General features: G+C 43.5%; 2 protein-coding genes across 3 annotated transcripts in view; both read right to left on the bottom strand.

Moving 5' to 3' along the window:
- The window catches only part of LOC138671579 (synaptonemal complex protein 1-like), a 122,109-nt gene extending 121,451 nt beyond the window's left edge, over positions 1-658 (bottom strand). Inside the window, exon 1 of the mRNA XM_069759757.1 lies at positions 602-658. Within this exon, the coding sequence (XP_069615858.1) occupies positions 602-658 (57 nt within the window). The remainder of the gene's footprint in view (positions 1-601) is intronic.
- Positions 659-2,129: 1,471 nt separating this feature from the next.
- Positions 2,130-14,276, bottom strand: part of LOC138672003 (synaptonemal complex protein 1-like) — a 133,096-nt gene continuing 120,949 nt past the window's right edge. For both annotated transcript variants that reach the window (XM_069760090.1, XM_069760091.1), the window contains 2 exons: positions 8,529-8,645; positions 2,130-2,571 (listed from right to left, as the gene is read on the bottom strand). In XM_069760090.1, coding sequence (XP_069616191.1) covers positions 2,413-2,571; positions 8,529-8,645 — 276 coding nt within the window. In that variant the 3' untranslated portion in view covers positions 2,130-2,412. The remainder of the gene's footprint in view (positions 2,572-8,528; positions 8,646-14,276) is intronic.

Here is a 14,276-nt window from a genome sequence, read left to right as displayed (position 1 = left end):
TAGACAACTAAAACTGTAAGATTTAATAAAATAAACATCGCCCTGTGGGGCCAGACCAAATTGAAATTTACAACACACTAAATTTGGTCCTGCCCCAGAGGTCGAGATGTATTTTCAGCAGAATCACCGTCAGTTCTCCAACCTCTTCTATCCACAGAACCGCCCACCGTGAGAGAGCTCATGGCGAGACAATTGCGCCTGGAGCGGACAGCAGCGCTCCTGCAGCAGACAGCAGCGCTCCTCCAGGCTTAAGTAGAGCAGCAGGGCGTGACGCTGCGACACCTGTTGGGCCGTGGAAGGAGATAATTTTTTTTTTTTTTGGTTATGTAATATTTTGTTGTGAAATAGTTAAATACCAAGAAATTGTTACAAAACAACAAAAAATCTTCGCATTCTTTCTTTAATGTTTACCGAGCTATAAGGGTTAACAGCACCATTTTATAGGCATCTCATTTAAAGTAATTTAGAGAGGTTTATATGATTTAAAATACGATTGTGTGTGGGTAAACCATTGTTTGGGTGCATGCATGGCAGAGCTTGAAATGGAAGGAAGTCGCCATTTGACTTTGGAATGCAATCTAGACCGATCGCTATAACGTACTATCCCGTCAATGGGGATTGTCGAGTCACAGGACACCTTGACGGCATAGGACGTCATATGAGTTGACCACTTTATCTAAACTGAACAACCAAGAATTACGGGAGTAATAAATACAATTTAATTTTATTACACAAAAGACAGTGACCTACTCGCCATATTAAATTGTGGACACGAAAGCATAACCTACATATTGTTGAGTAAACAGCAAAGCAAAAAAAAATATTTTTTTATATGGCGCGATCCTGCCAGGGTACAGCTCCAGAACCATTAAAGTACTGACAGTATTTTTTTTTTCGACAGTCCCTTGCATCGTCTGCCTGTCTGCCAGATCCAAGTGCTTGAAGAGCTGTTAAATTATCAGGTTGTGTACGCCATTCCCCGGGCACAATATCTCCGGTTCTTGGGTCCACTGCATCAATGAATGAAGGAGGAGAATAGGAGCTGGTATAATGACGTCTCAGGAAATTATGGAGCACACAGCATGCCAAAACCACAAAGTCTATAGACGGCAGCTTCAAGTTGATAGCTGTGTGGAACACTCTAAACCGATTAGCCATAATCCCAAAGGCATTTTCAACCACACGACGGGCCCTCGACAACCGGTAAATATAGATTCGGCGCTCCGGTGTGAGTGTTCTCTGCGCAAATGGCTTCAGCAAATGTGGATGAAGAGGGAAAGCTTCATCAGCGATGAAAACAAAATTGAGGTTTGCTTTTGTGTCTTCATTTATTGGCAACTGCAGTTGATTGTTCCTCAAGCTTTCCCCAAATGAAGTGTGTTCAAAAACACCACCGTCGGAGACTCGACCATTCATGCCAACATCCACATCTACGAACTCATAGTTTGCATTGACAAGGGCCATGAGGATCACACTGAAATATCCTTTGTAGTTGAAAAAAAAGGATCCAGAGTTGGCTGGTTGCGTGATGCGCACATGCTTTCCATCTAATGCACCACCGCAGTTTGGAAACTGCCACAGCTGATCAAAATCGGAAGCAATCCTCTTCCAGTCATCCGCCGTCTTGGGAAACTGCAAGATGAGAAGGAAACATGTACAAATTAGGTCAAATATCTTGTGCACATACACTCTCATGTGGACATCCTAGAGTGATTGACGCGCAGTATGGATTAGTATAACAAAGTCAACAATCCTGAATATGCAGGCAGCCATTTTATCAGACGGCTTCACTGACTGAGAGGGGGTGCTAAACAATATATCGAAATAATATAACCTATTAAATTACGTTGGGAGCAGCAAATAAAAGAAGGGTGGCGCAGGATTGGAGCAGCACATGTCAGAATGGAGCCGCAAAATGGGAGCAGCACATGTCAGAATGGAGGCGCAGGATGGCGCAGGATCGCAGCAGCACATGTCAGAATGGGGGCGCAGGATGGGAGCAGCTTATGATAGGATGGCGAACAGATACCAATAAAAATGTGCGCCGCCAGGGCGTAGAACGGGTTACATAGCTAGTATAATATATCGACATAACACAGCAGCCCAAATTAAATATTAGTACCTCCATATAATGCCTTAAGCTCAGCACAATGGCCTCGCATGTCTCCGGAATCACAACGCTGAGGAAAGGTCTGGAAACAGCTGCGGAAAACTGCAAATCCTGAAGAGACCTTCCTGTAGCCAGGAACCGCAGTGTCACCGCCAACCTTTCATCCACGGGCACGGCTGCACGCATCGGCGTATCACGCCTTTGTATGAGTGGCGTAACAGCAGACAGTATTATCTTGAATGATTCCTCTGACATCCTAAGGTAGTTTCGGAAATCATGAGGGTTATTATCACGTAACTCTCTTATGAGACCCATGTGTGACAATGTGGATCATTTCTGCAGCCAGCTCCGGGTCCACATGCGACGTTTTCGTTTAGGACGTCTCTCCTCTTGGAGACGTGCTGCCTCAAACAACAGGGCAGCAGCAACGACAGAACTCTCATCGGAAGTGAGCATACTTCCTAAAAAGAAAACAAACGTACAATAAATACACGTGCTTACAAAACAATGTTTTGACCATTGATCTAATAACTATATATGTTACTACTGGCATAAACGGGGCAGTCAACCATGCTACAGCTCGATCTGAAAAAGGATTAATTAATTGGGCCACGCTACAGCTGTGTACCTGAGGCTCTCTGGCCTTCTACCCTACTCTCCATAAAGGAACAATCGACCACGCTCCAGCGTTTATCCCCGTTGAAGCGCAACATCTGCTACGCTGTAGCGTTATACATACCTCTTGCGGTAAAAGTCTGTAGTTATGGTAGTTCTCAAAGTCCAGGGAATCCAGCGAATTTAGGAGTTCTGTTTCCAGCACGTGCTCCAGAGAGAAATGAATAGAGCGCTCGACAGCTCCGGTTTTATCCGCTGGGAACAATAGTCCTTTGTCTGTCGAATGAGCGCACAGTATTGTACCGCCCAATCAGCACACAGGAGGTGGAGAATTTAGCGCTCCTACGTAGCCAGCTCCTCCGCCCTTTACATCATATACAATATCGTGCACACCTTTGTTACACCATGCGATCATGCTGCCACAGCGGGACACTAGACGACGAAAGAAAGTTTCAAACGATGTGCTACGACGTACGATTCACAGCGGGGTCCCTGATCGCAGGAGCGTGTCACACACTGCGATATCGTAACTATATCGCTCGAACGTCACGAATCGTGCTGTCGTAGCGATCAAAATTGCACTGTGTGACGGTACCCTTAGGAAGCGGACAAAGCACAGTGTGGTATGTGACCAGGTGAGCTGATTGTCTCAACCTGGATTCTCCAAATGTCTGTGGGTTCAGTGATGGGCAGTAGAGAAGATCTGTATTCCACAAGCTGAATCCATGTTTCCTGGGCTGACGAGATATATAAACACACTTGACAGGGGCAGACCCCTTTTATATCACACAGGAGAGAAGAAGGTGGGGTAGTAGATAATTCCTCATTGTTCGATTGTTCAATTAGACTGCATATTTGTCCTCCAAGTTGTGTAAACTAGAACACAGCAGGGGGTTGATGCAATGCGTAATCAGCAGGCATTCCACAAATTAACATACAAGGGCCAACAGACAGTCTCACATGAAACTATGGCTCATGTCTCTTGACCTACTGAACAAAGGAGCAGTACATCTGGCATAATTCATCCCCACACAAGTGGCCAGGCTAACGCTGTGTCATCACAGGGTATCCTCTACATCTAGAGGAAAGAAAGGTTTAACCATAATCAGAAATGCAGATTCTTTGATGTAAGAGCAGCAATATTATGCAAGTCTTTGCCACAATATTTTGCAATGGTTTACTCACTAAAAAAGTTCAAGGACGGTCTGGATGACTTTGTTATAAAATATAATATTACAGGTTATGATGAGTACTAGATTCTGGGATGGGACGTTGATCCAGTTAACTAGTCTGATTACCATATGTGGAGTGATGGGGCTTTTGCCTTCCAATCTTTCAACAAGTTAGCTTAGAATTTAAACTTGATGGACTTACGTCAACCTTCAACCTCAAAAACCAAGAATTAAATAAATTGAGAACTAAGATTTACAATTTCCCTTCATCATCCCAGTTCGGTAAGAGTCCCAATTTATCTTGGCGTAGACCACGAACATTGCTGTTCAACCATTGAAGAGCCTCTTGCAGAGACTCGAAATGATGAACCTTAGCAAAGCAGCGACTCTGAGGCATGCAGGACATATTGTGGCACATGGGATTTCTATGACTCAGACATTTATGTTGGTACTTTTTTTTCAGAATTTCAGCTGACAAATCCAGATACATAAGATACATAGATATTTTGCTTCCATCAGTTTACATGTCTGGATTTTTTTTGTTCAAAATGTTGTTTTGATCTTTGTAATAGACCAACTTCATTAGTACAGATCATGGTGTGGCTCCATGAGGTGGCTGGCACATTAGTATCCTATGTGCTCTTTCAATAGCAAATAGTGTTGAAAATGCCACAGGATCTCTTCCCTCCATTCCCTCTAGCACTCCTCACAAATATTATTTCTTATAAGCTTGTTCTCCAGGTCATCATTTTTTTTTTTTTTTTTTTCGGGGGGGGGGGGGGGGGTTAAGAGGAAGCCTACATTCTGCACTGTTTTCTTGATGTAATAGGAAATTGATCTTCAATCATGCTTGTTCTGCCTTTAGCTTCTTTCATCCTCTCATTGACCCTTTGCAAGTACCATCTTATTAAGAGTCAAGTTTTCTTTCAGGCCCCCCATATGTACATTTAAGGTGGCTAGAATAATGCTGCAGCGGGAGACTTCAAGATGTCTTTACTTCATAGCCAGTTCATCTGTTTGCCTCACTGTATTCATCAGTCTCATCTCTCACCTTGAAGTCTACAGAAGGGGAGGCCTGCTACAAATGGCACAAACAGGTACGAATAGCGCCATCTTAGACCTTCCATCACTCTCGCCCTTCTTCAGTTTTTTTGATTCTTTAGTCTGAATGGGATCTCTTTTGGAAGAGGCACTCTCATGGTCAGCATGAGACAACCTAGCAAAATGTTCCAGGACATACCTCCACCGCATTTTCTCTATCGGATGGGCACAGCTCTAATCCTACTCTGGTCTTCTACTGTGTCACAGTACAGACACAGCTGCAATACATCGCATTCTGGAGTTACTGGGTAAAGATGTAGCATGTCAGAAGTAAAGTGTACAGGTTTATATTCCAAAAGTAGCAGTTGTTTGCTACCTCATTTGAGAGCAGCATAATGTAGGAAAAGAGACCATGATCCCAGTCATGTATCACTTAGTTTACTGCCTGCAGCAGTTGTGATAGAATCAGGGCTTAACGCCGAACATGCCACAGATTTCTGTGTACACTGTATGTTAACAATAAGCTGCTAATCAGTGGTGGGAGTTGAGATGGACCATGATTCCCCTGAGCTGTAGCCCTCTAGTATTAATTTGCTGATAAAACACTGCATTGAAACAACGGCATGCAGTCTTATTAAGTTACCTCAATGTTCATATTAGGTGTGTTAGGATAAACAAAAAAATTGTAAGATATACATATTCTTTAATTCAATGTATTGAGCCCATGGATGTATTATAAATGACAAATTAATTGGATATTGTAAGGCTATAGCTTTACTCCACTGCTCTAAGAAAGGTAACAGTACAGTATGTGATTTAACACATGTGCACCCTAGAAATTTTATTCTACTGGTTCCCTATTTTTATAAAAAAAATCATTCTGAAGTATTAAAAATTGCAATATCCCTTTAAAGGACTAATCCTACGATTGACAGTTATCTATATTATCTATCACCTATTTGCTGGGACTCCATCAATCCTCTGCAGTGTCCCACGACATTGAAGCAGTAGCTACTACGACGTCAACATAGCAGTGTGCATGCAAAGGTCATTACCATTATGCCTATGGCCAGCACATGCGCACTGCTATGTTGACGTTGTAGTACATTACTTCAATAAAATGGTGTTGGAAATCATGGTATGCGCACACACTGACCCTGGCGACATTTTACTGTAGTAATGTACTACAACGTAGCACGCACGCACATGCAGGGCATAGGTGAAGTATCCGCATGTGTGTGCTGACTTTGGAGAAATTTTATTGAACTATAACAACCGACCTAGAAACTCAAAGCGGAGTGAAAAAGGGAGCAAGGCATACATAAGACCCCACCGACAAACTCCTCACCAACAACCCAATGTAAATAAACACAAATAGAACTCATTGCAATGCACACACACTGGGCATTGGTGCGGTTCTTGCACGCACTGACTCCAGCGCCATTTTATTGAATAATTCTACTACAACGTCAACATAGCAGTGCGCACACGCCGGCCATAAACATTATCCTTAGGGCCAGGGCGTGCGCACTGCCATGTTGACGTTGTAGTACACTACTTCAATAAAATGGCGCCAGAGTCAGCGCATGCCCATACAGCGATCTCCAGCGCCATTTTATTGAAGAAATTGTATAAATATACGAATAAAGAATGCTTTCCACCAGGGCGTAGAATGGGTTCAATAGCTAGTCTTACACAGTGCCTTGCGAAAGTATTCGGCTCCCTGCAACTTTTCAACTTTTTCCTACATATCATACTTCAAACATAAAGATACCAAATGTAAATTTTTGGTGACGAATCAACAACAAGTGGAACACAATTGTGAAGTTGAACGAAATTTATTGCTTATTTTAAATTTTTGTAGAAATGCAAAAGCTGAATAGTGGGGCGAGCAATATTATTCGGCCCCTTTAACTTAATATTTTGTTGCGCCACCTTTTGCTGTGATTACAGCTGCAAGTCGCTTGCGGTATGTCTCTATCAGTTTTGTACATCGAGAGACTGAAATTCTTGCCCATTCTTCCTTGGCAAACAGCTCGAGCTCAGTGAGGTTTGATGGAGATCGTTTGTGAACAGCAGTTTTCAGCTCTTTCCACAGATTCTCGATTGGATTGAGGTCTGGACTTTGACTTGGCCATTCTAACACCTGGATATGTTTATTTGTGAACCATTCCATTGTAGATTTTGCTTCATGTTTGGGATCATTGTCTTGTTGGAAGACAAATCTCGGTCCCAGTCTCAGGTCTTTTGCAGACTCCAACAGGTTTTCTTCAAGAATGGTCCTGTATTTGGCTCCATCCATCTTCCCATTAATTTTAACCATCTTCTCTGTCCCTGCTGAAGAAAAGCAGGTCCAAACCATGATCCTGCCACCGCCATGTTTGACAGTGGGGATGGTGTGTTCAGGGTGATGAGCTGTGATGCCTTTACACCAAACATATTTAGCATTGTTGCCAAAAAGTTCGAATTTGGTTTCATCTGACCAGAGCACCTTCTTCCACATGTTTGGTGTGTCTCCCAGGTGGCTTGTTGCAGACTTTAAAATACACTTTTTATGGATCTCTTTGAGAAATGGCTTTATTCTTGCCAATCTCCCATAAAGGCCAGATTTGTGCAGTGTACTACTGAATGTTGTCCTATGGACAGACTGTCCCACCTCAGCTGTAGATCTCTGCAATTCATCCAGAGTGATCATCATGGACCTCTTGGCTACATCTCTGATCAGTCTTCTCCTTGTTTGAGATGAAAGTTTAGAGGGACGGCCGGGTCTTGGTAGATTTGCAGTGGTATACTCCTTCCATTTCAATATGATCGCTTGCACATTGTTCCTTGGGATGGTTAAAGTTTTGGAAATCATTTTGTATCCAAATCCAGCTTTAAACTTCTCCACAACAGTATCACGGACCTGCCTGTTGTGTTCCTTGGTCTTCATGATGCTCTCTGTGCTTCAAACAGAACCCTGAGACTATCACAAAGTAGGTGAATTTATACGGAGATTTGATTACACACAGGTGGATTATATTTATCATCATTAGGCATTTAGGACAACATTGTATCATTCAGAGATCCACAATGAACTTCTGGAGTGAGTTTTCTGCAGTGAATGTAAAGGGGCCGAATAATATTGCATGCCCCACTTTTCAGTTTTTGAATTTCCACAACATTTTAAAATAAGCAATACATTTTGATCAACTTCACAATTGTGTTCCACTTGTTGTTGATTCTTCACCAAAAATTAACATTTCGTATCTATATGTTTGAACCATGATATGTGGAAAAAGGTTGAAAAGTTCCAGGGAGATGAATACTTTCGCAAGGCACTGTATATAATGTTGGATGCATTCTTCTGTCCAAAGCCGAGATGGAGCGCACCTGCGTAGTGTGGTGCCGGAGTCACCACATACGCACACTGCACTATGACACCATTTTATTGAAGACACTGTGTGCGAATGCGAATGAATAATAAGACATATTAAGACTTGACAATTTTGATGCCACTTGAAACATGATTGGAAAACACTACTTTGCATATGACAAAATAAATCACATATTTTTCAGTTTATTTTAGTTTTCAAGATATATTAACATACCTCTTGATGCAGATTTTCTTCTTTTGTCTTTGCATCTGTAACTTCTGATTGCACATGGCTGACAATTTTCTGGTGTTGTACTGTAGTAATTTCAATCTGGGCATGTAGTTCTTTAACCTTTACGCATAAAAAACTGTAATGTCAAAGTTTTGCAAATTTTTACAAGGAGTATAACTCCTTATAACTCTGTTCTTCAGCTGCAGGTTGCTTTAAACAACAAACAAACCACGCTTTACTCACCCTCCCCAAGTCTGCCACTGAGGCTCCACTGTTACTCAGCGTGTGAGTTATTGTCTGCAGCGCCGATGTCACGCCAACAGCACTGTAGCCATTAAAGAACCACTACTTTAACTGATTGGCTGTAGCATAGTCAACATGAAGTCAGCACTGCAGGCACAACAGACACCGCAGGAGAGCAACCTTGGATACTAAACACAGGACCTGTGGATTGTGAGTAAAGGTACCGTCACACTAAGCGACGCTGCAGCGATACCGACAACGATCCGGATCGCTGCAGCGTCGCTGTTTGGTCGCTGGAGAGCTGTCACACAGACAGCACTCCAGCAACCAACGATGCCGGTAACCAGGGTAAACATCGGGTTACTAAGCGCAGGGCCGCGCTTAGTAACCCGATGTTTACCCTGGTTACCATCGTTAAAGTAAAAAAAACAACCACTACATACTTACCTACCGCTGTCTGTCCTCCGGCGCTGTGCTTCTCTGCCCTGTGTAAGCACAGTGGCCGGAAAGCAGAGCGGTGACGTCACCGCTGTGCTTTCCGGCTGCCCGGTGCTCACAGCCAGAGCAGAGAAGCACAACGCCGGGGACAGACAGCGGTAGGTAAGTATGTAGTGGTTGTTTTTTTTACTTTAACGATGGTAACCAGGGTAAACATCGGGTTACTAAGTGCGGCCCTGCGCTTAGTAACCCGATGTTTACCCTGGTTACCAGCGAAGACATCGCTGAATCGGCGTCACACACGCCGATTCAGCGATGTCTGCGGGAGAGCCAGCGACGAAACAAAGTTCTGGACTTTCTTCCCCGACCAGCGATATCACAGCAGGGGCCTGATCGCTGCTGCGTGTCACACTGGATGATATCGCTATCCAGGACGCTGCAACGTCACGGATCGCTAGCGATATCGTCCAGTGTGACGGTACCTTAAAGCCAGGCTTATTTTTAAACAAACTCCAGCCAAGGCCTGGGATTTTCTAAAATCAGAAACCCTTTAATGTTTCAAGAATATGATGGGGATATTAGTAAGGCCATTAATAACAGACAGTTGGGGTCTGGCTATGTCTATCAGATGATTGAAGGAGTCGCTGAACTCTAGCAAGTACCATATCTCCTTAAAAGGAACCTGTTACCAGAAAAACAATATATATACTGTATGTGGTGTGACAAAGTCATTGATAAAGTTCGGGAGGGGAGATATGTGTCACTACTCTTAGGCCCCTTTCACACATCAGTTTTTGCCATCAGTCACAATCCGTTGGCTCGATGGATCGCAGAATGTGAAAAACTGACGTGACGGATTCTTTTTTCGACGGATCCGACTAAGGGGGCAGGCTAATTGGATACGAAAAAAAGCAAAGCATGCTCAGTTTAAAAAAAACAGAATCGGTCACCAGATTCCGTCATTTGACAGATCCGGCGCCCATAGGCTTCCATTCTAGCAAACGGCCAACAACGATGGATCCGTAGCTGTCCGTTTTTATGACGGAGGCAAAAAACGTTATTTTGTCCGTTGTCTTTTGCCACCAGACACACAATTTTCAACAGATCTGGTGAACGGCGGATGAAACGTGGGGCCATCCGTCACAATCTGTCACTAATACAAGTCTATGAGAAAAAAAACAGATCCTGAGAAAAAAAACAGATCCGGCGGCTTCAGTCGCCGGATCTGTTTTTTTCAAAAATCGACAGATTGCGACAGAGCAAAAACTGATGTGTCAAATGGACCTTAATGGCGTCAGTGATGTGAAACGCAGAGTATTTTCCTCTAGCACACTATGCGGACATCCATAGAGCGGGTGGGAGGATGTCCACCTTATCTCCACCCCAGGGTGTGGTCTGGGGTTTAAATAGCTGGGCTCCAGAGACGGTCTTTGTTCAGCAAGACTGGAGAGAGGATCTCCAGTGGTTTTGCGTCCTGAGGAGGAAAGGCTGAACCCGTGTTGCTCTAGAGCAGCTGCTACCCTCATATGTATGGACTGTCACAGCGATTTGTTTTCTTTAATTATTTACAAATTTCCGACCTAGTAAAGACTGGCACTTCCATGAACTTATGATACACACAAATGAACCGTATTTCCAAATAAAAATTAGAAAACCAGTTCCAAGAAGAGATCCAAGATAAAATGTATTTTTATTACTTCAAAAACAGTTAAAACAAGTATACCAACAAAATGTCATGTAGGGGACACTGTAGAAAACTTAAATTGGGCAAATTGTATCATCAGAGCAGTTTACTGGGCATTATAGCACTTTACTTTTTAATTAATGTGATCTGGTTCTCCTATTAGTAGGGTTGCTTAAGGACTATTACTGCTTTACACATTATTTGTTACTAGATACAATACTGCATTGTTTACCTACGTAACGATCACATTTCTAGTTAAAATGTTAAAATTCCACTTGGGTATATGATTCATTATTGATGGATTACACCATGGATGTTTTCCTTTTCTACGGCGTCCCCTACATGACATTTTGTTGGTATACTTGTTTTAACTGTTTTTGAAGTAAAAAAAATACATTTTATCTTGGATCTCTTCTTGGAACTGGTTCATCATATGTGTTGTAGATGAGCCTCTGACATAGATACCTCAGATACTGAAAAAACGGACCCAACAAGTGTTGGACCACAACAGTTCAGGGGAACCACACATGGACAGAACCACACATAGACAGAGATGGTAAAATGGAAGAAGAAAATCAGGAAAGAGGGGAAGAGGAACATACAGAGGTGGTGCAGGAATTTTGACCTCTTTCTTTTCACACAGTGGAGGGTCGGCATCTGCACAACCATCCTCATCGTCATCTTCCTCATCCTCTTTTTTGAAGCAGGGTGCGAGAACAGGATATCAGTTGAGAACTCGATTAAACCAATGAAAGGGCAAATTGTGAATCTGTCCTCGCTTCGCACCTACTTACAAAGAATGAAATGTATGTATTATCTAGGGGTCTGAATTTTGTACCGACAAATAAATACAATTGATTTGAATGGATTAAAGATCTAAACCTATTCTGTAGAAAGCTCAAATGGAGGAAGTTTTTTCAGCACAATACTCGGGAAGAATGTTATCAATATGGCCTTGATGACGAGGACATAGAGGGATACCAGGCGCTTAGGGATCTCCTCTGAGAGAATGACAGCGTCCCCATGGATGGAAAAGGTCCATTCACCCATCTAAAAAATAAAAGTGCAAGAATGCCACCTCAGGGGGACACGGGCAACATTGACATCTTTGCACTTTTGGTGGAGAGGGACCTTAGAAAACTTAACTCAGAGTGGGAGAAAAGTGTCAGAGGATGAATATCTAGCCCTGGATACCCTTAAGAAAAATGACCAGATAATAATTAAACCCTCAGACAACGGGGGGAATCTGGTAATTATGAATCATACCGAGTATCGGCTTATGTGCCAGTCCATTTTGTGTGATGAAGGGACATATGAGATTCTGGATCATAGTCAATTGGGGACTTTTGGTGAGAGGCTGAAAATATTGCTGGAGATGGCCCACTCCTTGGGTCTCATCTCAAAACAGGAGTTTGATTTTTTGTTACTTAAATTTCCACTCACGGCCACTTTCTATGCGCTCCCAAAAGTTCACAAGGGGCTAGACCCACTAAAGGGACGACCCATAGTGTCAGGGGTTGATTCCCTACTACAGAATTGTGGAATCTATGTTGATCAAATTCTACGTCCCTTTGTGGTCTCCACTCCGTCATACCTGAGAGACACGGCAGACCTGCTACTAAAACTGGAGGGGATCCATCTAGAGGAGGACTATTGGTTGGCTGTTGTGAATTCCGCTCTTGGGCTCCCTCCGGTGGTTGTAAGTAGCATTTTTGTGAGTTCTGCTCTTGGGCTCCCTCCTGTGGTTTTGAGTGGTATGGCTGCTTCTTGGATTTAGCTTCAGCAGCTGTTTTCACTGATCGTCTTTCTGGCTCGGCTATATTAGTCTGGCCTTATCCCTCATTCAATGCCAGTTGTCAATTGTTCCAGCCTGGAGTCATTGCTCTTAGGATTTTCCTGACACTCTGACCAGTTCAGCAAAGCTAAGTCCTGGCTTGTCCTTTTGCAGTTCACTTATTGTGGACTTTGTTGTTCAGCACTTTCTATGTTTTGCTCTTTTGTCCAGCTTATCAGTATGGATCTATTCAGCTAAGCTGGAAGCTCTGGGCAGCAGAGTTTGCCCTCCACACCTTTAGTCAGGTGTGGAGATTTTTGCATTTCTCTGCGGTGGACTTTTTCTAGTTTTTATTACTGACCGCACAGCGTTCTGTCCTGTACTATTTCTATCTAGCTAGACGTGGCCTCCTGTGCTAGATCTTGTTTCATACTGCGTATGTCATTTCCTTCTCCTCTCACAGTCATTATTTGTGGGGGGCTAATCTATCCTTTGGGGTTTTTCTCTGAGGCAAGATAGTTTTCCTGCTTCTATCTTTAGGGGTAGTTAGCTCTTAGGCTGTGACGAGGTGCCTAGGGAGAGTTAGGAGCATCCCACGGCTACTCCTAGTGTTGTGTTGAGCTTAGGGACTGCTGTCATGATTCCAATGGCAGGGAATCACAAAAGGACAAGCACCAACGAGCTCTAGGGTGATGGAACCTGAGCTGACCGCGACCCTAAACCTGAACACACAAATAACAATAGCCGGGGAACGTGCCTACGTTGATCCTAGACGTCTCGCACCAACCGAAGATCTAACTTCCCCTATTAGAAGAAACACAGACCTCTCTTGCCTCCAGAGAAACTCCCCACAGAAATAGCAGCCCCCCACATATAATGACGGTGAAATGAGAGGAAGGCACATACACAGTATGAAAACAGATTCAGCAAAATGAGGCCCGCTAAAACTAGATAGCAGAGGATACAAAAGTAAACTGTGCGGTCAGCAAAAAACCCTTCAAAAAACCATCCTGTAATTACTTGAACTCATGTTCCAACTCATGGAACATGAGGAGCAATTACAGCCCGCTAGAGCAACCAGCAGCAAAGAAACACGTCAATGCAAGCTGGACAAGACAAAAATAAAGCAAACGTGGAACAAGAAAATCAAAAACTTAGCTTGTCCTGAAGATTACTGAGGCCAGAAGCTGAGGTAACAAAACACTCTGATAACCTTGATAGCCGGCCAGGAAATGACAAGAAGGCCCGGTTAAATAGGAAACTCCCAAATCCTAATAGAACAGGTGGACACCAGAGACAGCAGAACACAAATCACCCAGTACCATCAGTAACCACCAGAGGGAGCCCAAAAACAGAACTCACAACAGTACCCCCCCCTTGAGGAGGGGTCACCGAACCCTCACGAGAACCACCAGGGCGACCAGGATGAGCCCTATGAAAAGCGCGGACCAAATCATCAGCATGAACATCAGAGGCAACCACCCAAGAATTATCCTCCTGACCATAACCCTTCCACTTGACCAAATATTGGAGTTTCCGTCTGGAAACATGAGAATCCAAGATCTTCTCCACAACATACTCCAATTCTCCCTCCACCAGCACCGGAGCAGGA

The sequence above is a fragment of the Ranitomeya imitator genome, chromosome 3 (genome assembly GCF_032444005.1).
Source record: "Ranitomeya imitator isolate aRanImi1 chromosome 3, aRanImi1.pri, whole genome shotgun sequence".
NCBI lineage: Eukaryota > Metazoa > Chordata > Amphibia > Anura > Dendrobatidae > Ranitomeya > Ranitomeya imitator.
The sequence above is the reverse complement of the archived record's forward strand: the minus strand, read 5'-3'. Positions and strand labels throughout refer to the sequence as shown.